The sequence below is a fragment of the Triturus cristatus genome, chromosome 5_1 (genome assembly GCF_964204655.1).
Source record: "Triturus cristatus chromosome 5_1, aTriCri1.1, whole genome shotgun sequence".
NCBI classification, from domain to species: domain Eukaryota; kingdom Metazoa; phylum Chordata; class Amphibia; order Caudata; family Salamandridae; genus Triturus; species Triturus cristatus.
The window spans coordinates 780,403,815-780,430,766 of NC_140587.1; the positions used below are offsets into that span (position 1 = coordinate 780,403,815).

Below are 26,952 nucleotides of genomic sequence, written 5' to 3' on the forward strand. Positions count from 1 at the left end.
CCAGGGAAGACATGGCTTGGCAGTTCGGGCTGAACTGTTCTCATGAGGCACAGGGTCAGACTGATTTGCATATGGCCATGTCTGAACTGGGGTGGCAGAGTGGGCTAAAGAACGGTGATGGATTAAACCCAGATCAGTTGACTGGGGGTGAGTGCTTGCAATGTTCAACACTCCGTCCATCATTTCCTTTGGTTTTGCTTTGTTCGCCATAAGTTGGCAGGGTATGCTCAGACGTGAGTCCCTTGCTCACTTTGCCACTGGATTCAAGCAAGCCTGGCTGAAGACGGCTGAAATGCCAGAAACTGGTCCTAGGAAGCTTGTTTCCGGTCCAGGGAAGACATGGCTTGGCAGTTCGGGCTGGACTGTTCCCATGAGGCACAGGGTCAGACTGATTTGCATATGGCCATGTCTGAACTGGGGTGGCAGAGTGGGCTAAAGAACGGTGATGGATTAAACCCAGATCAGTTGACTGAGGGGAGTTGCATATGGGGGAGGAGGGGGAGGGTAGAGAGGGTTTTGTTAATTTTATTGGTTGTCGCAGTATTTGTGAACTTTGATTGGGACGGACTGATGAGATGTCGATCTCGTATCATAGGGATGCGGAGCATAGCTTACCGGGAACCCTGGATTGACCGACACATTCGGGGCGCAGTTTATACATGAACTACACGTGGTGAGATTCTACACCGGATAATATGAGACCATCAGATATATGTGTTGATATCTGTTATCGGACACAAGATGTACGCTCTAAATTCCCACTGTATTGATTCTGTGCACTTGGAAACTGATGAATAAAATCTGTTTACAAAAAAAAAAATTAAAAGTAAAGCTTTGTATGCTTAGAGAACCCCATGATGCTGTCATCCTCCGGACCCAAGATGCAACCCATAAATATTTATGTGCATGGTGCCAGATTTGCTTTTGGCCCTATGGTGAAGTTTATCCTATAGGGAAAGCACTGGGGTTGAATTGGAGGACTGTTTTACCACAGTGTTTACTAACAACGTCTGAATCAATAGGGAAATGATGGCAGATAAAAAATTATCTCAAGCAGCAACCTTGTGTGATGCGCCTTAGGTAAGTGTTGTCTGGCTCTGGGTTTAAGTCAAGACACCTCAGCTGGCTGATGCTAGTTTGAACATAGCAGAATCCTCGCTCCCAAAAACCCACCTCCCAACAACAATAGTCCCACACAAGTCAGTCAACTGAATGTCATGATGCCATGAGTTTCACTGGTTATCAGAGGTCCACGAATCATATCTACGCAACTTGTACAGAGCAGTGAAGGTCCCAACTGGTTTCAATCTTTTGCAGTGAGGATAGATGAAGCAGCAGGTCTTCCCCCATTATAACACCTCCCCACACTGGGTGCTACCTATTTTTAGTGGGCTATATTCCAGAAATTACAGGTAGCAGTCATATTTTCTGGTGGTGGAATATGCACTGCCTAGGGGCAGCCACTCGATCACAAGGCTTCGTCATTTCCCACTAGGAAATGGTCTTTAGGGTTGTAGATCAACAGCAACTTCAAAGAACCATCCTGTAACATTATTTGTTGCATGGCCTATTTAAATTTATATTGTCTCTGGCATTTTAAGGGCTTGAGAAATGGTTCAACGAGTTCAAGAATTAGGGAGGCTGCAGCCAACAACGTAGCAGACCAAACCCTACATTGTCAGATGAAGGTTTTGAACTTTAAGCCTGTCTGGGAAGGACGGATTCTGAGAGTACAGGGAAGGACTGGCAGTTCAGATTTATATGTGATCTTGCAGAAAACCATCTCTGCAGCTCCTCAACCCAAGAAAAACAGTTGTGTGATCTTTGGTCTTTGTCACAGACCATCTGTGCTGCAGGGACCTTGTGGCCCAGGGCATTTTCAGTTAACCGAGGCCTCCTACACGTGTGTCCTTCTGTCAGTTTGACCTTGTGGAGATCATCCATCAGTCAGGCAGCTATATTCATTGAAGGGCGATCCATCTCCTCCTTCCACAGTTCAAAGGGCAAGGGTCCCCAGGATCCAGGCTTTAACCCAGCTGGGGGGGGAAGGGTGTGCACCACTAATTATTCTGCCCCTTCAGTGTATCTACCCAACACTGGCCCAAGGTGTATTCTATTTCCCAAATGACATACAAATCACTGGCTTGAGTAATTGATCTCTATTCTCCATTGGTGATTGGATTAAAAAGACTGAGCCAACCAAAGTTATGCATGCTTTCACAATATTCTCCCAATCTAGAAGATTCAAAATGTGTTGCCAGTTAGGGAGGAGTACATCTTTCTTCCCTGATTCCAGCTGTCCTGTGCATTTGGATATAGGGAGTCCAAGGTCGGACCAGTTAGTACTGGTCTAATGTTTTATGACTTGGTCTAGTCAGAGGTCCAACAGGCCACTCCGTAACCTACATGTGCCTCTTAAACTAAAACTTTTTGTTTGTTTTATTTATTTATGTTGCAAGCAGCAAAAACGTTTCAATCAGAAATGTTGTACATAGCATAAATGATAACCCATAGGTTAAGTTAAGTTTTGACAGAACATGGGCAAATTAGATCACCGTACAAATAGCATAACCTTTCACTCACTAAAGAACATAAAGTACAGCAAGAGGGCTGTTGGACTTTTTGCAGGGTCATCCCTGAACTTTTTGCCTTCCTCCTGTATTTTGTCTGACTTGTTGGCTGTTTTATGACTCTGGGCACTTTATCACTGCTAAAGTGAATATGCTCTCCCTATTGTAAATTGATGTATGGATTAGTGACTCCGTGATTGGCTGATTTTGTTTACTTGTCAGACCCTAGTACAGTGCACTGCATGTGCCAAGGGCTTGTAAATCAAATGCTGCTGGTGGGTTTGCAGCACTGGTTATGCCACCCACCTGAGCAGCTTGTAAAGTGTGTCTCAGGCCTCCCATTGCAGAGCTTGTGTGCAGTCTGGTACTGCCAAGTTGACTGGCAAGTGCACCCACTTGCCAGTCCCTAAACCTTCCCTTTTCTTCATATCAGACACCCCTATGGTGGGCCCAAGGGCAGGGTGCATTGTAAGTATAAGGTAGGACATGCCCTGATGTGTGTGGCATATCCTGATAGTGAATTACAGCCATTTTCGTTTTTCACTATTGCAAGGCTAACTGTTCCCCATAGGCCAGAATGGGCAGTTTGATTATTACATCCTATAATCCTAACTGACCCAGGGAACATGGTGGAAATTCGAGTTTAGTATGCCTGAACTCAGAATGATAAAATACATCTTTTAGTGAAGTTGGTTTTAACATTTTGGGTTTGAAAATACCACTTTTAAAAAGTAGGTATTTTCTTGCATAAACTATCCAAGCCTCCCTCTGCTAGGTTGTGTATTCCTTGTCTGGAGTTTGAGTGACAGGGGCTGGGGGATTCCAGGAGACAGGGTGAGTCAGCACAGGGCTGAATAGAGAGATCTGCATGTAGATGGGTGGGATTTGGACTTGCATCTGTGACTCATATACAGTGATTGGTGAACACTACTAGTGAGTGCAGACCAAACGCAACCACATACTATTTTTCCATGTTTCCCTTTGGAATTTTGTTGTTGGAACTCTGGTTAGTTGTTGCACCTGTTGGACCTTCTCAAAATGGAAATCAACTTTTCTCACCTGTACATCTACAAGATAAGGGAGCTAAAAGTATTTTGCAAGGAGTTGGGGCTGCCTGTGAAGAGGAGATCAACAAGGCAGAATCTTGAGGCAGCCCTGTATAGGTATAGCTATGAGATGCTACGCTGGGAAGCAACACTAGCAGATGACTCTGAGGAGGAATCTGAGGGGGAGGATCCCCAGCCAGAATAGCAAGAGGGCAGTGGCCCTGAGGAGGAAACATTTTGGGAAAGATTGGCTCGTGAAGAGAGGAATCGGATTTGTGCTCGTGACCGGAGGCTGAGGCAGCTAGACCGGGAGTGCGAGGAGATGGATCGAGCCTTAGCTGAAAAGAAAAAGTGTGTAGCTCAGGAAGTGAGTTTTGCTGAGGTGGAGTCCAGCTCAGATGGTGGCAGCAAAATTGAATTTTCTAGTGCTGAGGGAATAGTACACACCCAGGGATTTGGCGCCTGACTTGAAGGAGGGGGTTAACATACACCAGGAGGTTCAAGGACATGAGGTAGCTCCAGTAGTGCGCAGTGTCTCTGAGGTAAATGGGGAAACTGGCACAGGGGTTCATGGTCCTAGTGGTGAGAGGGACACTCTACTGACTCGAGCTGAGAGGTGCAGGGAGAGGGGTTCCCTCAAGGTTTAAGTCCTGGTATGTGAGTGTGAAGAGTGCCCAGAAGAGTGTGGGTTGAGTGACAGATATGTGCATATTTACAGGTGGATTGGGCATTACCTGTTTTGATTTACATTCTGTGGTAGGTTTCTTTCTTGCTTACTTTCTGTCAAGTTTTGAACTCTGGTGGGTAGGTGCTATGACTTTTGGGCAGTAAGCAATTCCAAACAAAGAGACCAAACAGGCACTTAAATAGGTTTAGTTGTCATACTTATTTTTAGCTTATTGAATACTAAAGGTTGGAGAGTAGCATGCTAGCTTGTCAGAGATGGCTTGGGCCCAGGTTCTTTCAGTTAAACACTAATATTAGCAGTTTGTAAATGGCCCTGTTTAGCTGTGAGCCAGTCATCTTGGTATCTGCATGCTGAGAAGGTGGGGTGGGGTTTTTAGACATGATAGTCAAGCGTTACATCAATTCTCTCTCAACTTCCGCACCCCAATTAAGAAGCTGGGTAACATCAGTCACAAATAACCCCTCTAACAATGACCCACTAATTCCCACCACTACATCCCCTTGACTATCAACCCCTTTGTCAGATAATTAACTCTGTTTTAGAAAAACAGGGAGATTACAGCACAGGGAGAGTCTTCGTACTGGCTTATGTAAATAATGCCCGTTAGTCTCAGTTACAATGAAAGTAGTGCGCTGACAATGCACAAGGAGTGGTTGACCTCAGAGCTGGGGAACCAGGTTCGAGTCTGGTCAGGGACGCTTAACATCCTGGGCAAATCAAAATCTCCCCGTGCCTAACGAAAATGAATGTGTCCGTCTGTAACACAACTGGCGCTCATGTAAAGCGCTCCGATACCTTCGGGTCTAGTTGGCACTGTATAAAACATTATTTTTTTTTTTAAATCACTTGGATTACTCTGTCTCTAGTCCATTGCAACTCCTATGAAGGTGATGAAATGTCATGTCCCTCATCAAATCACTCTCCAATGCAATCATCCCTCATCTCAACATTGTCCACTCCTCTCTCAGGGAGGCATATTTTCCGCTATATTTAAGTAGGTAGTGGATCACGAGAACTTCTCAGATTATTCCTCAAATTTTCATGTGATTGTGATGGTCCTCCGAGATAGCAGCAGAAAGGCAGTCAAGTTATGGGCCTGCTATACTATTCAACCATGTAGCTGCTCATCCATATCCATTAGTTGAGTTAATTATGTTTCTGTGTATGGCTCTACCTTTGGTAGACCATCCAATTCATAGAGCTCTTCAAGTGACAGCACAGCAAACTTGTCTTTGAAGAACGTGTGTACTGTCATGGCAACTTTTTCACCAGCTGGTCACCATGCGGATCCTTAAAGCACCTGCATTTTTACCTTTGTCAACAACACCAGGACTGAAAAGTGGTCTAAGTACCTGGGTGAAAGTGTCATGGAAAGTGTAGAGATGAGATTTGTTCTCAGCATTGTAAAAAGAGACTTTTCCTGCCTCATAGTCCAGGAAAACTCCCACTGCTCTTGGCAATGGCTTAGGGCTTATCTGTGTGGTGGAAGAAGTGAGAGCGCTGTAGTTGTCGCCATCCCGAAGCCGAACAATCCAGTATCCCGCTTCTGGCAGTAATATGATCCGGCCCTTCCTTCTCGCCGACTCACTGCAAACTCCAAGACCCCAGTCGGACTTGTGCCCCACTTCTACCTCCCAGTAATGCTTCCCTGAGGAGAAGCGCTCACATCCCAGCACAACAGTGTAATGATCAAATCTATCCTGGGTTGGTGGAAGGTCCTGCTTTGTGTCCCCGTCCCTCACACTTTTCCAATCTTCAGACAGGATTAGGTAAGGATGGGCAGTTTCAGGAGCCAGGGTCACATCCACTGGAGAGGAAGAGAAAATAACAGCTCATTCAAAGAGTCACATTCAATTTCCATTGCAAGATTTGCAGCACAAGTCAATCCCAACAGCTACTAACCATGTACCGTAACCTCTACCTAAGCGGTTCTTAACTCGTGGTCGGTGGACTCCCAGACAGCCGCAACTGTTTCGTAAATTAAATAATAATAGCACGTTAATAAAGGATGTAAATTAAGAAGCAAAATGTAAAACAGAAAATGTAAAAACGTCTGACCATGTGAAGAAATTTTAAACTGGAGGCTAAAACGAATTTGGGGGCATATTTACAAGGTCCATATCTCCGCTTTTTGGCTTTTAAAGCCAAAAAAGCGGAGATAAAAATATCGCCCTATTTACAAGAGGGTGATAACATGCATTAGCGCATGTTAGCACCCTTTTACCCTACGCCTCCCTTTGCATCTCTAATGAGATGCAAAGTGGGCGTCACTGGGCAGTACAACCTTGTAAATATCGCTGATGTACACATCGCGATATTTACAAGGCTGCCCACGCATTTTAGCAGACGTTAGTTTTTGGAGAAAACAGCAGTTTTCTCCAAAAACTAAAGTCTGCTAAAATGCAAACTTAGCTATACTTACCATTGGGGGTGGATTATGCTGATACGACCACAGGGTCGTATTAGCAAGGTTATCGCCGTTTTCCATGGAACATTGCTGGAAAACCAGCGATGTTCCATGGAAAACATCGCTGGGAAATTATCGCCATTGCGCTATGCGTTGTTAATACAACGCTAGCATGGTGATAATTTCCTGCGAAAGCCAGCGATAACATTTCTCTCGCTAAGAGCGGCCAGCGATAATTATCGCTGCCGCTTGTTAATATGCCCCTTGGTGTTCTTAGCTAGATTTGTGGGAGCAGCCTGAGAACACCACATAGAATATATGTAGTTATGGCAATGAGTGGCCTTAATTAAACCACCAACAAAATGACAGCAGACTTTGATATGCTAGAGGATAGCATATTGCTTTGTATTTTAGAATTAGAAACCGAATTGAAATTGTTTGATTTTTCTATATTTGTTTGTGGATTAAATTAGATATGTTATCCTTTAGTGAATTTCTTTGATTGTTTCTGTATTTTTATATATTGTTTTGAGGTTCAAATAATACAAATTGCTTATCCCGGGGTCTATGGTTTCCAGTAATAAATTGGTAGTGGTCACTAATTTCCAATAATAATTTTTGGTGGTCTCTGAATTCCAGTAATGACTCAGTAGGGCGTCCACAGAATGTAAAAGGATAAGAACTGTTGCGTTACCTAATCACTGGCATATTACCGCTCAAATCCCAGCTCTCTGAATCACGGCATAGAACTTCACCCGTAGCTCCCAGAAACTGCAATGATCAAGCACCGTACATTCATCCAACACAGATTTAATACCCACCAGTTGCTGTAAGAACAATCAAATACAGTGATATCAGTTAGTGCGCCCCCTAGCGGCAGTACGTAATAATCCAATGAAAAGGCGCAATTTACGCTTACAAAGTTATTTCTATAGGACGAGATGTGAGCATACACCTCCAAGACAGTGAATTTCTCTACCATCACCAGGGGCATACAGCCGGTGCTAACTGCCATGGGCTGTGCACTAAAAAGGGTCTGCTATTCAACTCACAAGAACAGATGAGCAGAAGATTTCTGGCTCTCAATAAAACAGAAAAACATGATATGGAAGATGTTATGAATCCTACTACCAGAAAGAGGGGTTTTACGGGCCTCGTGAAGCAGGTTTGGGTATTTTTTCCTGCAAGGAGCATCCTTCAGAATACATGCAGGTTACCAGTTGCATTGCACTTTGTCACTTCTATCACTTATATTTTTTAAACAATTCTGTGGCAGATTTACCAATGTAGCCCCCAAAGCAGTGCAGCAGCCAAAAATGCTGCGCTGTGTTGCATGACAGGGAGGGAGCAGGAGAGTGCCATGTCTACAGAGATATGTCTCTCGCCTGCCCTCTCCCTAGAACTGGCTCAGAATTTTGCTGCCATGCGTCAGGCACACACCTTAGCTCCATAGTGGAAAGGTGTTTGTCAGAGTCTAGCATAGGTTTTGTACTGGAAGTGTTCCCTTCCAGTGCAAAATACTATGCCTCGACAACATTCAAAACTGTTACTTATTTGTATGTGTGCTGTATAGTGCAGAGCATATGCTAAGTCGGAAAAGAAAAGATAAATTACATTTCTCCTTTTAACGGCTGCTTTTAAAAGGTGTTATTTTTTTTAATGCAAAACCCAGTCTCACATTTCTGGTAGATAGGTCTTTGTGTCAAAAAGTGTGATTAGTTGCATGGGATCACCCTTGGCGCGAAGTAATGCAAAGCAGCTCTTCACACTGCATTGTGTTACTTTCAAATAATTTCCAGCACAAAAGAAGTTTTGTGCTGGAAAGTAAATAATTAAAAAACACTTTGTGCTGGTTTGTGGCACTTTATGACGTAAAGTCAGTGCAAAATGTGAGTTTATCACCCCCTCTGTGTTCTGCTGTATAAAGTTTTTTTTTGTACCAGTGCTTAATTAGTAAAAAAAAAAAAAATAATACTGTGTCAGGGTTCTTGTCAGGAGGCTACTGAAGCTTGCACCACACTTTGCCCCTGCTGTGCTACCAATGATATTAACACAACTACTAATCATCACACTCCTACAAGTGTGACAATTCAGACGATTCCAGGCCCTCAAAGCTATACGAATGGCTTGGGTGGCAGGTAATAGTCATTTTTAATGTATATTGAATTAATAATTAACTGTTGTTGTGGTCAGCTCTAAATTAGCCAGACCATGCGAGCTTGTAGCAGACCTTCTCAAGCGCTGGTGTTGACTATTAAGGGGCATATTATCAAGCAACGGCGTTAAAATTATCGCCACTTTGGCGGCAGAAAACTGCCGCTAAAGCGGCGATAATGGGCTTGATAATATGCCCTTAACAATTCCCATAGAAGCCCATGTTCTGGTGTCAACATGGGCTTCTATTGGAATTCTCTGCGGCATATTATCAAGCCCATTATCGCCGCTTTAGCGGCAGTTTTCTGCAGCTAAAGCGGCGATAATTTTAACGCCGTGCTTGATAATATGCCCCTAAGTTCTGGTGTTGAGCACCAGAAACCACCGGCTCAAATAAATCACTGTTTTCTACGTACTGACATTTGCATATATTTAAATATTGCAAATCAGCTCTGATTTTAACTGCAGTGGGTACAGCTGTGCCAGACATTCATTATTTACATAGCATGGGAAGCGGCATTGATTTGAAAGAGCTATGTATGGATTTTTACTGTAGAATTACAAGTGTGATACCTATTAGGACCGCAGGGCTTTTATTTTGTCAAAGCGCCGCATGCCGCAGGTTCACTTTATTGTCGGCAACGCCCTTTTCTTTACCTGTGGCTTGCTTAAAGAAAGGGGCGTGGCCTCCATAAATATGAAAGCGCCGCGAACGGGCGCTAGTAAACCAAAACATATTTGCAATGCGATAGGTCTTGCATTTGCCAGAGTTTAAGCTATTGTGTTGCCAACAGCTCAAACTCTTGTAAATGCAAGGCCTATTGCATTGCAAATGCTTGTAAGCTATGTGTCACTGGTGCAGGGTTGGGCAGTGTTGATGATGCCCTGTAGGCAGCTGCCTTAAGGTGCCAACGCACATTGCAACAAATGGTCAACAGATGCCAATAAGGGAAAAACTATGCCCCAAAAGGCAAAAGTATCAGCTTTTGCTCTGAAGAACATTGCACTGTCAATTTCTAAACTAATATTGTGGTCCAGGCTGGATAGGAGAGTGTCAAGTGAGTGTCAGGGAACAGCTGCTTGGGAACTGGTCAGGGCGTGTGTGAGTGGTTCATTAGAGAGCAAAGAGCTAAGGGTGGGAGGGGAAAAGTGCTGGTTTAGCAGCAGAGGTAAGGTGAAGAGAAAGAAAGGTGCAGAAGGAAGACACAGGGTGTTTGTTGCAAGATGTGCAGGAAAAAGGTAAAGGGTGAGAGCGGCCGGCTCTAGGGTGGTGTGATTGGTGCCACTGCACTGGGCGCTGACTTGGGGTGGGGGCGTCATTTTTACAAGTTATCATCATTTTAAATGCACCAGCTGCCACGTTCCTGGCCTCCTCAATTTCCATCCATCAATTAAAATATCAAGATAACTCCAGTGGACAGTACAGTAATTCTTTATTGTTTGATTAATTAAAATCTTACAATGTTTCCAACACAAAGGCATATGTAATAAATATAATACATTTAGAAAGAACAATTATAACCTAAAGAATTACTTTAAAACTTGTTCATAAAAACATTTTTTATATTTTATACTCCCAGTTTTATAGATGCAATCTTTAGGAACTTTACAAAGGCAACGTTCATGACTATATCGTTCGAATGAAGACAGACTTTGACTGCCTGTCTACATGTCCTTGTTCCACGCATGTTAAAATGAGGTTTCAATAACGTGCATCTTTCATTTCGGAGTCCTGGACAAATACATAGAAGGTGGACAATATTCTCTTCTCCACTTTTACAAAGTCTGCACAGTGTGCTGCTACTAGTTTTTTTCCACGGAGGGACATGACTAAGGCCTGGTAGAATTCCAAATCTTGCTCTCATAAGACATTGTTTACTTTTCTCAGACCAAGGTGTCTCCAAATATTCTTGTACTTTCTTCTTTTCGTATCCATTTATTACTGCCCATGAGTGTTTTCTTTTTGCTAGTGTATCTTTGTCGTATACAAGTGAAAGGTGGTTTGTTGTTCGATTTACTAATTTTTTAAAGGATCCATTGTTTATCATATTATTCCAGATTGGCATTAATGCAAACTCTTCTAATGCATCGTCGAGATATTTTCTTACAACTGATTTGGTATTCTTATTTATTTCTTGCCAAAGTAACTGAGATATATGATTATCATGATCATTTTTGATCCTATACCACGTTTTAATAAATTGGCCTTTTCTTGCAATAACTTGATTATTTAACCCGAACTCCAGTCTAATCTGTGCTGGGGAAGCATTATTTGGGAGATAGAAGAGAGATTTATATGTTTTTGAAAGAACCTTATTTAATAGTTCTGCATCCGTCCCCATTAATGCCTCACTACCATATGTTATTGTTGGGAGCAATTTAGCTCCTATAATTGTCATAAGCGGCCGATACGTCAGAGTTCCGAGCGATTTCTGTGCTATCTTGAATGCTGCAGTTAACGAGTTAGCTTTCCTTTGTATGTCTAGTTTTTGTAATTGATAGTTTCCATTCTGGTCAAATAGTACACCCAGATACTTGTACACTTCTATTTGTTCCAGTTGGGTATTTTCCATATACCATTTATTTTTTTTGTCTCAGTTTTATATTCCTAGTGACCACCATGATTTTTGTTTTGGATTCATTTATTACCATTCCATTTTCCTGTGCATACAAAACTGTTCTGTCAATTAAGCGCCGAAGACCTATTTTAGTGTGGCTTAGAAGAATGGCGTCATCTGCATACATTAGGTTAGTTATCAGCTTGTCCCCTAGCTTCGGAGGATGTGCATTGAGTTCATCGAGGTATCCTGATAAATCTCCTAAAAATAGATTAAAAAGTAGGGGAGCCAACACACATCCCAACTTTAACCCTTTTGTTGCAGGGATCTCCTTAGTTAGTGATCGGCCGTCCCCCATCCTTACTTTTACCCAGGTTTTATTGTGTAACAGTCGAATCAGTCTTTTTTTTTTTTTTTTTTTGAAACCGTTTATTGCAGGTTGTAAAAGTTACAGGTATGGGCCTACAACCACCCGGCCGGCCGCTAGAATGACAAAAGCATATTGCATACATACAGTAAAAGTCTCTCGGCAGTGCAGAGCAGTGAAACAGGAGTAATCAATGGTGCAGGCCACACAGCTCCAAGCCCACAGTACGGTTCCCTTTTCTTGAAATAAACAACACCAAAAAACCACACCCGCAAGGCAACCCGAGATCCAAAGTGACAGCACGTGCTCCATAAGTGGGGGATCCAAACCAGCAGCAGAACTCTGAGGAGGGGAATGGGAGTAGGCCAGGGACTGGGGGACCGCGCGCCCGCGGCCGAGGGAGGGGGGCCGTCTAGGGAGACGGAGCAGGCGAGGCAGCCGGTAGCAGTGGTGGCTCACAAATACCCCCGCGGTAGGCGTTCCAGGGGCCCCAGAGTTTCACCCACGCCCCAGGCTTACCCCTCGCCACATACACCACCTTTTCACGAAACATACACCAATCCATATGCTCTTTCCAGGCCGACACCGCAGGGGGCCTCTGGGATCCCCACAATTGAGTAATGTCACGCTTAGCTATCATGTATCCCAGAGTCACCCACCGCGTCTGCGGGACCGAATAGTCATTCGGTTCCCATACATTCAGCAAGCATCTCCTCGCTTCAGGCAGCAGCGCGACACGCGTAACCACACGCAGGACCTCATGCACACCACGCCAGAATCGCTCCACCTTCGGGCACTCCCACAGTATATGCATGAAAGTCGCCAGCGCACCACAGCCACGCTTACACAGTCCGTCACCAGCAAAACCCATACGCAGAAGCCTTGGCCCCGTCACGTAAACCCGGTGAAGGATCTTGAGCTGGACGAAACGAAGGCGAGCCGGGATGGCCACCTCTTTCGGAGAGGCCACCGCGGAAATCCAATCCTCGTCGTCCAGCTCCAGCCCGTCGGCAACCCAGGCCTCGCGGAGACTAGTCAGCAGGCACGATCTATCGTTGATCAGTTTTTTGTATATGAGGGAGATCGTGCTGTCCGGTACATGGCCGTCCAGCACTCTGTCCTCCAGGGGGGAAGACTCCGGAATGGATGCGACGTCCGGGAAGACGGCGCCCAGCGCATGGCGGACTTGTAGGTACCGAAAGTACTCACTGCCCTGCAGCTGAAACTCCGCCTGCAGCGTCTCAAAAGTTTTGAATCCCCCCCTCGTCCAGAGATCTCCCACCGTGCTGATTCCTATCGTGTCCCACTTCTCGAAGCCCTTCGACGTCCATAGGGAGCCCAACCTCTCAGACGCATACAGCGGTGACGCCCGGGTCAAACGGTCCTTCCACCCCATAGCTGCATTAGCCGCGTGCCAGACACGCACCATAACACGCGTCGGTCCCGTCAAACGGGAGTCGGGCGCGCCAGAGTAGAGCGCGCAATTGTAATCGCCACCGGGTAGGAGCATTTTATCCATCTCAAATGCCGGGTTCAAGGCGGGCCCATAAAGGCCATGATTAATTGCAGCTAGTTGGGAGGCCCAGTAATACCGTTTAATGTCCGGGAGGGCGACCCCCCCATCGTACCACGGGAGCGTCAATTTAGCCAGAGCAATGCGCGGCCTCCCGTCCCAGAACAGGCGCCGCTGGAGGCCCTCCACCTCACGGAAATAGCGTGCCGGGACCAAGTCCATAGTATTCTGGAGGGCGTAGAGGAATCGCGGCAGGGACATCATTTTGAACAAAGCCGCTCGGCCGAGCGGCGAGAGCGGCAGACGCCGCCAGCGCACCACGTCCTCCCTCAAGCGCTGGAGGGGGGGCAGCAAATTCCGCTCATAGCGGGCCTCCGGGTCAAGTGTGATATAGATACCCAGGTACCGAAAACCTTGGGAGGCAATCTGGATCGGACAGTCCCGTGGTAGGGACGGAGCCTCCCCGGAAAGCACATAGACACAGGATTTCGCCCAGTTGATGACCAGGCCTGAGTTGCGACCGAATGAGCGCAAAACATCAACCAGGACGATCAGTGATTTACGCGGGGAGGCGAGATACAGAAGGATGTCGTCAGCGTAGAGGGACACACGGTCCTCATGCTCGGGGGTCCAGCGGAGACCACGGATAGAAGGGTGCCACCGCAGCCACTCCGCCAGGGGCTCCAGGGCCAGGGCAAACAGGAGAGGCGACAGGGGGCAACCCTGTCGCGTACCCCTCCCCAGCGCGAATGGGGCCGAGACTCGCCCATTCACTACCACCTGCGCCAATGGGCCCGAATATAGCAATTTGACCCAGCTAATGAAACCCGGGCCGAACCCGAATTTCGCCAGCATCGCCCAGATGTATGGCCATTCAAGCGTATCAAACGCCATGGTGGCGTCCAAGGACGCCAAGATGGCCGGCTCCCGCACAAATGGGACACGCGCGAGCACCCCGTGCAAGCGCCGCAGATTGAGCGCCGTGTTGCGGTGCGGTATAAAGCCAGATTGGTCTTGGTGGACCAGGTCGCCCACCACGCCAACCAACCGGTTGGCCAACACCTTGGCAAGGATTTTGGGCTCCGCGTTCAAAAGCGAAATCGGCCTATAGGATGTGACCCGTTCACGGGGCTTCCCCTCCTTGTGGATCACCACAATTGTGGCCAGGCGCTGGTCCGGCGGGAGGGAACCCTGCGAGTGGGCCGCCAGGAACATCGCGCGCAGGTGGGGCGCCAACACATCCGTGCGTAGCTTGTAGAGCTCGATGGGAATACCATTGGGGCCCATGGCCTTGCCGGATGCAACCGAGCGAATAGCCAAGGCAATTTCGTCCGCGGTGGGAGGGGCGTCCAGCGAATCCCTGTCCTCCACCGTTAGGGAGGGCAGTGCGATGTCCCGAAGCAGGGCATGGGAATCTTCCTCCGAGCAGGGGGAAACCGGGGAGTAGACTTCGCGGAAATAATCCGCGAAGCAGGAGACAATGGCTTCCGGCTCGGTGACACACGCACCATCAACACTCTCAATCAAAGGCACCACGCGGCTCGCTCTCTCCCTCTTATCCAACCACGCAATCAATTTGCCAGCCTTATCCCCCACATCATACAATCGCCCCTGCTGCTCTCTACTGAGGCCCCTGGCCGCCTCCGTGACGAGGGCCCGATAGGCCGCCTGCTTTAGGTGTAGAACATGCAACTTGGCTTCTGTTACCCCGCTCCCCAGGTCACCCTCCAGTTCTGCAATCTCGGCCTCTACCCGGGTCACCTCCTCCCGCTCGAGCCGCCGGGCATGGGAGATAAAGGAGAGGGCCTCCCCTCTAAGGACTACCTTGAAAGCCTCCCACAGGGAGATGGCAGAAGAGACCGACCCCACATTCTCGTCGAAATATCGCTGTAAGGATTTGATCAAATCGGCACGAATGGTGGGGTCGCGCAAATACCATGCATTGATTGGGGCCACCCTGCCATCCCCCCTCGGGAAGACATCGAAATGCAACAACAATGGGGAGTGGTCTGAGATACCCCGCGCTAGATGGCGCACCTCCCCCACCCTCCCTGCATGGGCCGCCGGGACAAGGATGTAATCAAGCCGCGAGAGGCTACCATGGGCACCCGAGTGGAAGGTGTACTGTCGCAATGCGGGATGCTTTAATCGCCAGCAATCCACCAGGCCCAGCGTGTCCAGAAGGCCGGGCAGCCACGCCTGTGCCCGGGGGAGGTCCCTAGGGGGATGGCGATCCATAGACCCAGAGGCTACTGCATTAAAGTCCCCTCCAACCACCAGCAGGCCACTCGGAAGGTCCAGAAGGAGGCGCCCCAGGTCCGCGAATGTGGTGGCTTGTAACCCAGGCGGGACGTACACTGATATAAAGATAAACACTCTACCCTCCATTCTTCCCACCAGAACCGTGTAGCGTCCCCTCTCATCATGGCGCACCTCATCAATCTCCAACGGGAGCGAGTTCTTGATCATAATACCCACCCCCCGCGAGCCCGAGGTGAAGCCGGAATGTGCCACCAAACGATATCCCCGCCGATTCATTGCATGAAAGGAGTTACCTATAAGGTGCGTCTCCTGCAGGAAGACAACATCTGGTGAAATACGTTTTAAGTACTGCAGGACCACACCACGCTTAATCCTATCCCCCAGGCCGTTAACATTCCATGACAACACAGTCAAATCCCTACCCCCCATCATACGTCGAATCAATCGGTCGTCCCCCATCGAGCATCCTAATAACAACAACATAGTAGCGGGTTTGCCCTGCGGTGCTAACAAACAACACACCCCCCCCACCCCCCGGTCCCAACAGAACTCCCCCCTCCCTGCACCCCTGCATGAGCCCAGACAGCCCCCCCAAAGTGCAGTGTGCCTGTCGCCCCATAGCTAAAATACTAACTAGTCCCCCAGAGGAGGAGGGAAGCCCCCAACAGACCCCACGCAACCTCCATAGGAGGGGAACATACGCAATCAATAAATGGTGAAGGAACAACGTCCAGAGCAAGGCCTATTCAGTCACCCCTCAATTCTGATCCGGCGGGCCCTCCTCGCCAGCCGCGCCCCCCCCGCCCCCCCGGCCCCGATCTCCAGGCAGAGTGTCCAGCCAGTCCCCAGCCGCCTCGGGCCGGTCGAAGAAGTGCGTGCGACCATCCACCTCTACCCTCAGCTTGGCTGGAAAGAGCATTGAGTACTTGAGGTTCAGGTCCCTTAGGCGACGTTTAACCCCAAGAAAGCTCTGTCGCTGCTTCTGGACCGCCGGAGTAAAGTCTGGGTAGAAATGTATCTCCATGTTGTCAAGCTTGACCGGTCCCTGTTGCCTAGAGGTCTGGAGGATAGCATCTCTGTCCCGAAAATTAAAAATCCGGGCGATGAGCGGCCGCGGCGGGGCACCAGTCTTAGGTCTGCCCCCGGGGACCCGGTGAGCACGCTCCACCGCAAAAAGCTTACTCAGCCCCCGGGGCTGGAGATGGGTCAGGATCAAATCTTCCACGAAAAGATCCGCCGCCTCCGCCTCTCGTCCCTCCGGGACCCCCACAATACGGACATTATTCCTCCGGGCCCGACCCTCGGAGTCCTCCAATCGCCGGTCCATCAGGGCGCTCGCCTGGCCAAGCCGGCGCACCTCCTTCTGGAGGGCCACCACGTCTGTCGTGAGGCTCGTTGTGGTGTGGGCCAGGGAGTCGACTCGGTCGTTTGTTTTGGACAAGTCTGCCCTCACAAGGCTCACATCCACAAGGACCGAGTCTATTTTTTGCGCTAAGGTGTCGAAACGCTGGTCCACCGAGGCCTTCATCTCTGCGATGGCGCCCATGACGTCCCGGAGGGTCAGATCCACCGGATGAGCAGATGCCTCCGTCGGGCCCACCGGGGATGCACGCGATGTCTCCGGAGAACCCTTCTGAAGCGTGTAGCGGTCCATACTGTTGGCCTGGTGCGCCGTGCCACGGCGGGTCGTCTTCACCTTCGCCCGGTCGCCATCTTGTTTGGTGGACATGCTGGCTCTTCCACCGTCGTGCCAAGCTCCCCAAACGGGCCGCTATACCAAGTCACGGGTGCCAGGGGGGGGGGCAGGGGCGACCACCGAACCGCGGGTCAACCCACCGCCGGCGGGTCAGCCGGGCTCCTGGACAAGGCCACCGCACCCCGCTCCGCAGCCCGACCCGGCTTGAGAGCTAGGAGGGCGCAAAAGCGAAAGTGAAAGTGCGGGGTACGCCAGTCGCCCAGCCCCGCTCGCCGCTGTTATTCACTTTGTCCCCGGATCGCCCCACTACTCCAATCCGGGGGGCCGGCGAGGAGAAGGCCGCAACCTTCGATCGATGCTCCCACCGGCGTTCGGGGTCCGATTCGAGCCCAAAAAACGGGTGGCGCCTCAGCTCCGGTTCCCCAACACAGTCCCCTCAACAAGGACAGGATATCGCCAGGATTAATTCAGGAGGTCGCGGAGGTCCTCGGGAGCCTCGCACCTACGCGGCCATCTTGGTTGCGCGCTAGGCTCCTCCCGAATCAGTCTTAATAGATCAAATGGAATGTTTTTTTCAATAAGTTTTTTCCACAATAAATTCCTTTGCACACAGTCAAAAGCAGATTTAAAATCTACAAAGCACAGATAGAGGAGCATTTTTTCTCTCAGAGATTTTTCAATTAATAGTGCTAACGCCATAATATTTGTCATTGTTCCAAGCCCCTTAATAAAACCAGTTTGATTCAACGGCAAAATCTTGTTTTCTGCTACCCATTCATTTAGTCTAATTAATAATATTCCTGCAAAAAGCTTGGCATCTGTATCTTGTAGAGTGATGAGTCTATAGTTCTCCGCAAGCGCCCAATTGCCCTTCTTAAATATTGGGGAAATTAGAGATCCTCGCCAAGACTCAGGGATGTTACCTGTTTCTATAATTTTGTTGAATACCTTTTCCAAATAGCTCGACCAAAAGACTGGGTTTTCTTTAAAAAGGGCAAATGGTATCCCATTGGGGCCTGGTGCCCCATCTTTCTGCTTCTTTATTAGTTTTACTAGTTGTTCTTTCGAAATTGTAAATTGTTCTTGCATCTCATCCCATGCTGTAAAGCTCTCTATTACGTTCTCACTCATTTTAGTAGCTCCCTTGTTGTTTAGATGTTTTTCAAGAAAAGTAACCCATTCTTGCTCAGTTAAGGTTGATGAGACTACCAATTTGCTCGGCCGTACTAATTTGTTTATAATATTCCAAAATTCTCTTACGTTTGCTTGTTTACTTGCATGAAATAATTTAGACCACATTTCTTGTTTTGCTTGGTATTTCTCATTCCATATTAGCTTCTTCAAGGATTGATTTAAAGCTTTAAGATTGTTCAAAATTTCATCATTTGTTACTGTGGTTTTTATTTGTCTTCGTATCTTATTTCGATCTCGTTTTAACTTTGCTATTGTATACGGAAGATTCATATATGAGTCCTTTCCTTCTTCTTTCCATTTTACATTCCTTTTATTGAAGTTAACCTGGGTTTGGGGTTTCACTATTTTCTTAGTGAATTCCACCCACTGTTCAATTGTTGTTTCTGTGGTATTTTCAGTAAAACAGGTCCAAATAATATTCTCAACTTTTTCATTTATAGTATCCTTATTCAGTTTAGTCCAAATTAGTTTTTTATAATTTATTGTTCCAATATACCCCGGCACAGTATGGTACGGTTGGTTAATATTGTGCCTAATGTTAGTATTTCTTATCTGCTGACAATGATCACTATCTCCAACTTTAACTAATCTATACGAATTTATGTTTTGAAATAAATTGAGTGAAACCATTGTATAATCGATCCTAGTACTTGCATTGTGTGCGATATATGTATGGGCGGGGGGTGTATCCTCTTTAAATCGGCCATTAAGGACTCGCAATCCCAATGCTTCTATGTCCTTGATGAATGTTCTACCAATTTGATTTCGTGCTTGGCTATATGTGACTCCTTGATAGTCCTGCTGTGGGATTGACCACTGAAGGTCTTGTAATTGTGAGACATCATCCCTATTGAACGGTATTAACAAAGTGAGATTAAAATCTCCAGTCATCACATAGTCCACCAATGGATTTTCTATGATTAGTTCCAATAATATGGTATTAAGGGTTGCACATATGGTTGCTCTACTTATTTTTGTTGGATGGATATATACATTGATCATAATCAATGACATATCCTTTTGATCTGAGCTTTTATATTTTAGTTTGACTATAAGTATGTTTTTACTATGTGTAACAAGTTGCTCATGTTCAGCCTTTATGGAACTAGAAATAAAGGTTGCTAACCCCCCACTAGGGCGTCCATACCTATGTGTTTTACTTGCATTTTCAAAATATCCAACATAACCCTCTAATACAAAAGGGTTTGTTTCCCAAGTTTCCTGGAGGAATAGAATGTGACAGGGTAATGGAATAGTCCTTATTTGTGCATTGGTAATCTTTGTCCCTACTCCGTTTATATTCCATGAACACATTCTCAACTCTGTTACTTTATTTGAGGGGATTGGAATATTGTTCCTTCATTGTTCTATATTACTATGCAAGGCCTGTGCAATCCAATTTTCGTTTATTCGTATGGATGTTTCTATTATGGAAGGTGGTGATACCTCTCTTGATGTGCTAATGGATCTCCCCCGGGCATTCCTTAATACTGTTCCTTTTTGATTGGTATTTTTTTCTATTTGGAGCCGATTTGATTCACTAATAAGTGGAGTAGGATAGACTTTCGGCTCCTGCTTTTTGATAATTATTCCCCAGGCCTTGAATGTTGAGAATTCTTTTAATATTTTCTCTGCTATTGTCATAGATTTTAATGTGACCAGGGTCAGTTCTTTGGTACTGTTCTTCTCGGCAATAAATTCAATGGAATTAATATCATCGTTCTTGATGTTGACTAAAGCTGGAATTGATTTAAATAATCTAAGGATATTCCCTCTGTTCAATGTGTCATATCTACCTCTGGATTTGTATTCAGGTTTAAATATGAGTTGTATTTTCTCGACTGTCAATAGTTTTTCTTTGTGTATATCTTCCATTATATAATTTGTTCTATATTTAATTAGTTTTTCTCCTTCCCGTTTTTCAATTATCAGGTGGTCCCAGTATGGTAATTTGGTTTTAGGCTCTACTGTTCTTTCAGTGATTAATCGTCTTCCTGGAAAGAGACAGGAGGTTTGTCTAGTGAAAGTTTTGACTCATCCTAAGGCAGCACAGAGGGTTAAAAAGCCTGCTGCTAAGAACAAGTACTATGCAAATAAATTGCATATAACGTAAATAGGTCAGTAGGTTACTGCTTCTGGAAGAGAGCTTCTTTTGTAACTTGTCGTTTATAAGTCAATTCCTAATACAAAACATTGAGCTGTTATCTGTCATAAAAGAGCTGCATGCAAACTGCAAGATATAAGTTAGAGCTATTAGTTTTTTGCCCAGTCTTTTATTATCCTAATCTTGCCAAAAGGGTTCATTTGGGTAGAAAACAATTCTTATTACTAAAGAGAACCCCTAACAATGATGTTACTTTTAAAATTCTGAATTTGTGTTTTTCCAGAATAAGGACTCTTATTGCCTACGAGTATCAATGACATGTCACTCCTACACCTTGTAGTCCTGTCTGATGTAATATTTCCTATACGCTGATTTATACATGTGTGTGATTAAAGTGCTCTGACACCTTACACTGGTATGAGCGGTGCTATCAAACTAAATTAATCTGAGAGACAGTGGTTATGAAGACTTGAGGGGCACTGTTAAAGGGTGCTAGTGAGGGAATCCGTGGCGGAGGTGGTCATTGGGGGGGGTGCCAACAGACAATCTCGCACAGGGCGCCACCAGTGTTAAAGCCGGCCCTGTTGAGAGGTAGGAGACAGGAAGAAAAAAATGGGGCTTCGGAAAGGAGGGGTCTTGAGGAGTGTGATCAAGGTAAAAAAAGGTTGAAGGATAAAAGTCCTATATTGTGCAGAAATAGGTTCTTGGGAACATAAATTATTTTTATGCTGGGCCCTTCAAAGGTTTGTGACAGCCCTGATGGAATTCTAATATATATAGCAGTGTGTATCCACTGCAGGCAGGTGACTATGTGAATGATAAGCAATGCAAGCGGCCTATTTGAGTTTCAGCAGGAAAACCGATGCGTTTCCCCTAAGAAGACTTACAAGCAAGGTAAAAAAAAAACACATTAGAGTTCAAAGAATGGTGAAATAGAAAGAACTGGGCAATAGATAGGAGACAACAAGAGCTACTGAATTCTGATATAGTCTTTCAAGGGTGATATAGGCCACAGTGAACCTATAGAGCCTGCCACTTAAACGCCTAAGAGATCACCAATCATGACAGATTTTGCAGAGAAAGTGAATGACAAGGGACCCATAATTGAAAAGAAACAACTAAAATCTGAAATTGAGTAGAGAGCTGCCACTAAAACTCATTTAAATGTGTTTGTTTGTAAGACATGATGTTTGCATTATACTTTGCATTCAGGAGTACTAGTGAAGAAAGCCCTGATGTAGCTGCTTTGTTTTGCCAAGACATCATTTACAGTGTAAAACAATCTCCTTGCAAGAGTCAGGGAAAGGGGTCCCAGAGTGAGATGATCTTGCACGTTCTTCACCTCGGCTCTATAGCAAATGCAGCAGGCTAGCAGGGGCTACGGTGCATATTGTGAGGGAATGGGGAAAGGAGGGACTAAACGAAGTATTTAGGATGGGTGAAAAGGGAAGGGATTTCTCTTTCTTGCATTTCTCTAGCACAACCAAGGTTGTTCCAGGTGGGGTTCAGAGGGGTGGGCTAGTTAGGAGGAAGCTTTGAGCCCAGTTTGTGGGTCCAGGTGAGCGAGTGTGATTGCGCTTGTCACAATGCACAGTTAAAAGTGACAGAGACCAGTGAGACTCTGGAATACAGTGCTTAATTTGTATAATGATAAATGATGGTGCCCAAAGTTTGCCTCGGAACCTAGCAGCTGGCGCTGACAGATACTGGATTGCAGAACACTAAGACTGTGTAGTCTTGATTCCACCACATTCCTCTTTCTTTCACCAACGAGGTTAATTACACAAGGAACAGAACAATTAAGGGCCTACATTCCAAGAGTAACTCAGTTTCTTATACTCATTCTCCCAAGAAATGTCAACCTGGCTGTTACAAATATGGATCCGGTATATGATGTCCATACATACTAGAAAAAACTGTACTTTTAAAAGTTACAAATCAGAATCCCACCAGATTAGGCAATTCATGAATTGCAAGACAACTTATTGTGTCTATGTTATCATTTGTGTTTGTAACTTTCAATTATAGACTCCTCCAAGCATCAATTGAGGTGTAAGTGGAATGAACATGTCTCAGCAATAAAGAACAACAGTAACTTTTTTGAAACATTTCTCAAACCTACACAAGGAAATGCTGCTTAAGGTCATTAGGATCAATGGAATTCGCCATTTGATGACAACCTGGGTGGAGGCAATCAAGACTTTTATTAAGGGAGAAAGAAGTATACTGGATGCACAAATTGGATAGAGCTAATCATGGGCTATCTACTGATGAGGAGTTTCACATTTTGTTTTATATTAGCTAACAAAGCAAATTGGGAGACAGGGTTGATCAGAGTAAACAGGAATGGCAAGCATAAAACACATGGACAAATTGTACAGTGACTCCATATAGGAGTAAATGTTTAATTATAGTATAGCTTGAATTGAAAAGGATAGGCTAAATGTAACATGTCCGACTAATATAGGATGTAAAACTATGATGTTATTTTGATTGTTGCAATTTTTCTAAATAATTGGAATGTTGAAATTATGTTGTATTCCAAATTTCACCTACAAAATTTGCATTAGAGTGTAGTATAGATTTAGAAACTAACCCCATCCTTTGTTCACACAAACTGGTAAATAGATAGGGCATTATGGCAAACACTTGATCATTAACTAAAACTTTCTCATTGCCAATTCCTATGATATTTGTTGGCATAAGATGCTACTCTCCAACCTTGCATCTGTAAACAGAGATTTGTTTTTTTAACATGGGAGTTTGAGTCCCACATAGGGGGTGAAAATGTTAAAGTTACTTACATTATTGTCATTTCGTTCTGGACTCAGCACCAATTGTGTTATTAGCAACTTGCTCTTGTTCGGGAAGTCAATTGCTGGTCATTGTATTGGAGGTCTGGCATGCTGTAGGTTCTCTGTTGATTTCTAGCACTCTAGAGCTGGGTATTATTTTGTTGTTAGTAGCTCAAGAGTGTGAAGCACTTTAGGTTCCTGAGTGAGGTATTGATTTTCTCTTCAGGTGATCACTCATGAGCTAAGATGCTGTTGTTTTTAAGTGAAATAATGTTTTCAGGTTAGTGAGTCAGTATCTGCAAAGTTGTGGTATTCGCAGTAGAATTTTCAGGGTATTTGAGTTAGTTCCAGTTTGGATTTCGTCTTCAAGTCCAGCTATTGTCCAAAGGGTAAACAGAGGTTCTTAGTAGAATATCTATTGATAGTAGCGGAGTGTTAGCACACATTCATTTAGATTATTCCTACAGGAAGGAAATACTAGAGGGCGAAAGAGAGAATCAAAAGAAATAGGTCCTAAAACAGTGTTTTGGACAAAGTAACACCAAAGGATGACCAATTCCCAACTTTACAGCCAACTGCAGAGAACTGCGATGGGCACCTGCTTCGCCCCCAGTTATGCAAATGTATTCATGGGGTGGTGGCCTGGAGTGAGCCTCTGAGTGGGTATATAGAATATGTGATGTTATGGCTATGATAGGACTTCTTCATAAATTGGAATGGTTCTCAGATCTGGCAAAGGAATTAATTGAGGTCCTGAGTGTGAATAATCTTAATATTACTCTTACAGGCACGATCAATGACCTAACAGTTGATTACCTGGATGAGAAGTTATTTATATCAGATAATGCCCTAGTGACCTCATTGTACAGAAAAGAAACAGCAGGGAATAGCATACTGCATTAAGTAGTGCACACCCAGCAGCACTGATGAAGAGTATCCCCTATGACAACCAAACTATATTACCGTTGAGGTATTTAAGAAAGAGCAGAAGGTAATGCTCACTAGATTCAGGGCCTAGAGGTATGAAGATAGAACATTACAGCAGGTTCAATTAGGATTCAAATCGGAAGAGGGAAGATTACAATTAGAGTAACAGTTTAAAAGAGAAAAGGGCAAAATCACGTTTCATTACGACATTTAGTAAGCAACATAAGGAAAAACATGGAATCTTTAACAAGCATTTGGAAATTCCCACGGCTAGATCTAGTAATAAAATTGAAGTTAGCCAGTAAACGTAGTGTCACTTTCTGGAGGACTACATCATTGAGCTGCAAATTAACAACTAATCATTTCTCTATAAAAGGTAACACAGTTACATAGTAAGGACCCAAATGTTTCTATAAATGTCAGAAATGTAAAGCCTGTAAAATAGGAATATCGTGTAAGATGTATAAGGAAGTACTTACGGGGAAAGAAAGGAAAATTACCAAAGCTTTGACATGGAAATTGAGCTATGTGGCTTACATTTTGAGTTGCCCTTGCCATAAGAACTATGTGGAAAGCACCATCTTCCCAGTACATAAACATATTCTAGAACATATTAGAGCTATTTGGAACAAAGATACAAGTTATCCAGTGGCAAGGTCCTTTCACAAACTACATTATGGCGATACCAGGCTCTTACAGTATTATGCTATTGACTGCATATTGCCACATGTAAGAGGGTATAACAGAGCTGGCTCTTTGTAGATTCAAATCAAAATACATAATAGAACTCACCACCTTAGAGCCAAAGGGGTAGACCATGAGTGAAGAGCAAGCGGTCCACTTAGGAAAGTAAAAGGAGAACTCTATTAGTGGAATAATTAGCATCTGTATTATGAAATGTTGCAGCAGATATTCGTGAAGGGATATAAGAATATGTGTATTAAATATAATTCTGCCTCCAATATTTTTGAAGGGATATAAGAATATGTGTATTACATATAATTCTGCTTCCAAAGAGAAATTTGTTTTAATTTTTTGTTGTAATGATTATAATAATATCTTTTTTTTTTTTTTTTAAAGTTACACAGCAAATCATCATATGTAAACTCTCTACTTATAACTTGGGCATTTCAGTGGAATGCTATTGTCAGGGATCTTACCTCCGGATTGACAGTAGCCAGTGATTAATCGGGTTTGATGAAACCTTTACTTTGATAGGCCAGGGCCATCCCTCTGGGCAGTGTTTCCCTAGGGTGATCAGCAGAGCATTCACAGTTCTATCTCCTGTTCTCATACCCCCTCCATGGACCACATATCTTGTCGAATTTCTTTGGGCATCCTTATGCTTGATAAACAGTCCTCTCTGCTAAGTCACTGACAAACAGGTAATATCCACAAATGCCAGATTAAAATGTGCCCAATTAAACTATCTACACCATACATATCTAACTCCGCACAATATCTAACTCTGAACAAACTGGCACGTATGTACCCAACATCTATAGACATATGTCCTAGATGCCAACAACTTTTTACATATGGTTTGGACATTCCCTCACATCACGCCATTACGGGGAAATGTCTTAGAAATACTAACAGCAGCAATGGGAAACCCACTTCCAGCCCAGGGTGCACATTACTTGCTCGGCATTACAAAACGCAATGCACGTCGCAAAAACCTTAATAAGTTCCTGGACTTGGCGCTGGTATTGGCTAAACATGCACTTGCTATGGCCTGGAAATCGTCGGAGGGCTCTTCCACCCAGGTCTGGCTGATAGCCCTTCGCCGGGCCCTGGTGGCCGAGCACGACATACAGGCATCCCAGGCCCACGACCAACGCCTAGGGTACAACCTATGGAATGGCAGCAATATTTGACCACCATAGAATCCAGTCTTCGTGCAACACGCACTAATCTGTAACAAATTAGTAGGTTCACCATTATAGCCTGAGGGCACATCTAGGACCCTCGGTACTCACATCCAGGCGCTCTATTGAGGGAAGTGCTTAGTTAAGTGCACGCACACCTAACTCATGAACTCAGTTACCTTCTCACTTAGGCCCTGCCCCATCATGCCGTGGTCACTGTATGGAGGCTACATTGAGCAGCCCCCCCCCCCCGCTCCCCTCCAACCTCCCCATCATCGGAGTTTATAACAGCACATTTACCTTGCAGATTGCACTTTTAACAAGCGGAGCAGATCGTGGTACCACATATATAATGCTTAATCATTGGACAGGCACACCACTTTAGTTGGATTCAGTTTGATCTTATGATTTAACACAGCTATGTAATGTAAAATATGTTTGAAAAATCCTGGGGGGGAACAATGTTGTTGTCAAATAATTGTGATATTGTATATGAGCTGTCGCCCCTACCCTGATTCATATACTGCTGTAAGTTGGATTGGAAAAAATGTATATAAATATTATTGAAAAAAACAGTTCTCTCTGCTGGCAGACACCAATCCATATTACAGCTCTTGGGTTGTCTGGAGTGTCGACTCGCTTCCCCATTGCAATGTAATGTCCCTCCTGGCCACCAATAATGCTGTATTGCTAAACAGGACGGAATGCCAAAGCAACATCTGCTCTCCCCACAGTCCTAGGCATACACACGGGTGGTAGCTCAATCGATTGTCCTGCCGCCCTCTCCATGTAGCCATGGATGG

The 26,952-nt window shown here is 45.2% G+C and overlaps 1 protein-coding gene across 2 annotated transcripts in view; it reads right to left on the reverse strand.

The window, feature by feature from the left end:
* Window positions 1-227: 227 nt before the first annotated feature.
* LOC146831468 (E3 ubiquitin-protein ligase TRIM39-like) overlaps window positions 228-26,952 on the reverse strand; it is a 121,820-nt gene continuing 95,095 nt past the window's right edge. For both annotated transcript variants that reach the window (XM_085605788.1, XM_085605787.1), the window contains one exon: window positions 228-6,111. In XM_085605788.1, coding sequence (XP_085461914.1) covers window positions 5,570-6,111 — 542 coding nt within the window. In that variant the 3' untranslated portion in view covers window positions 228-5,569. The remainder of the gene's footprint in view (window positions 6,112-26,952) is intronic.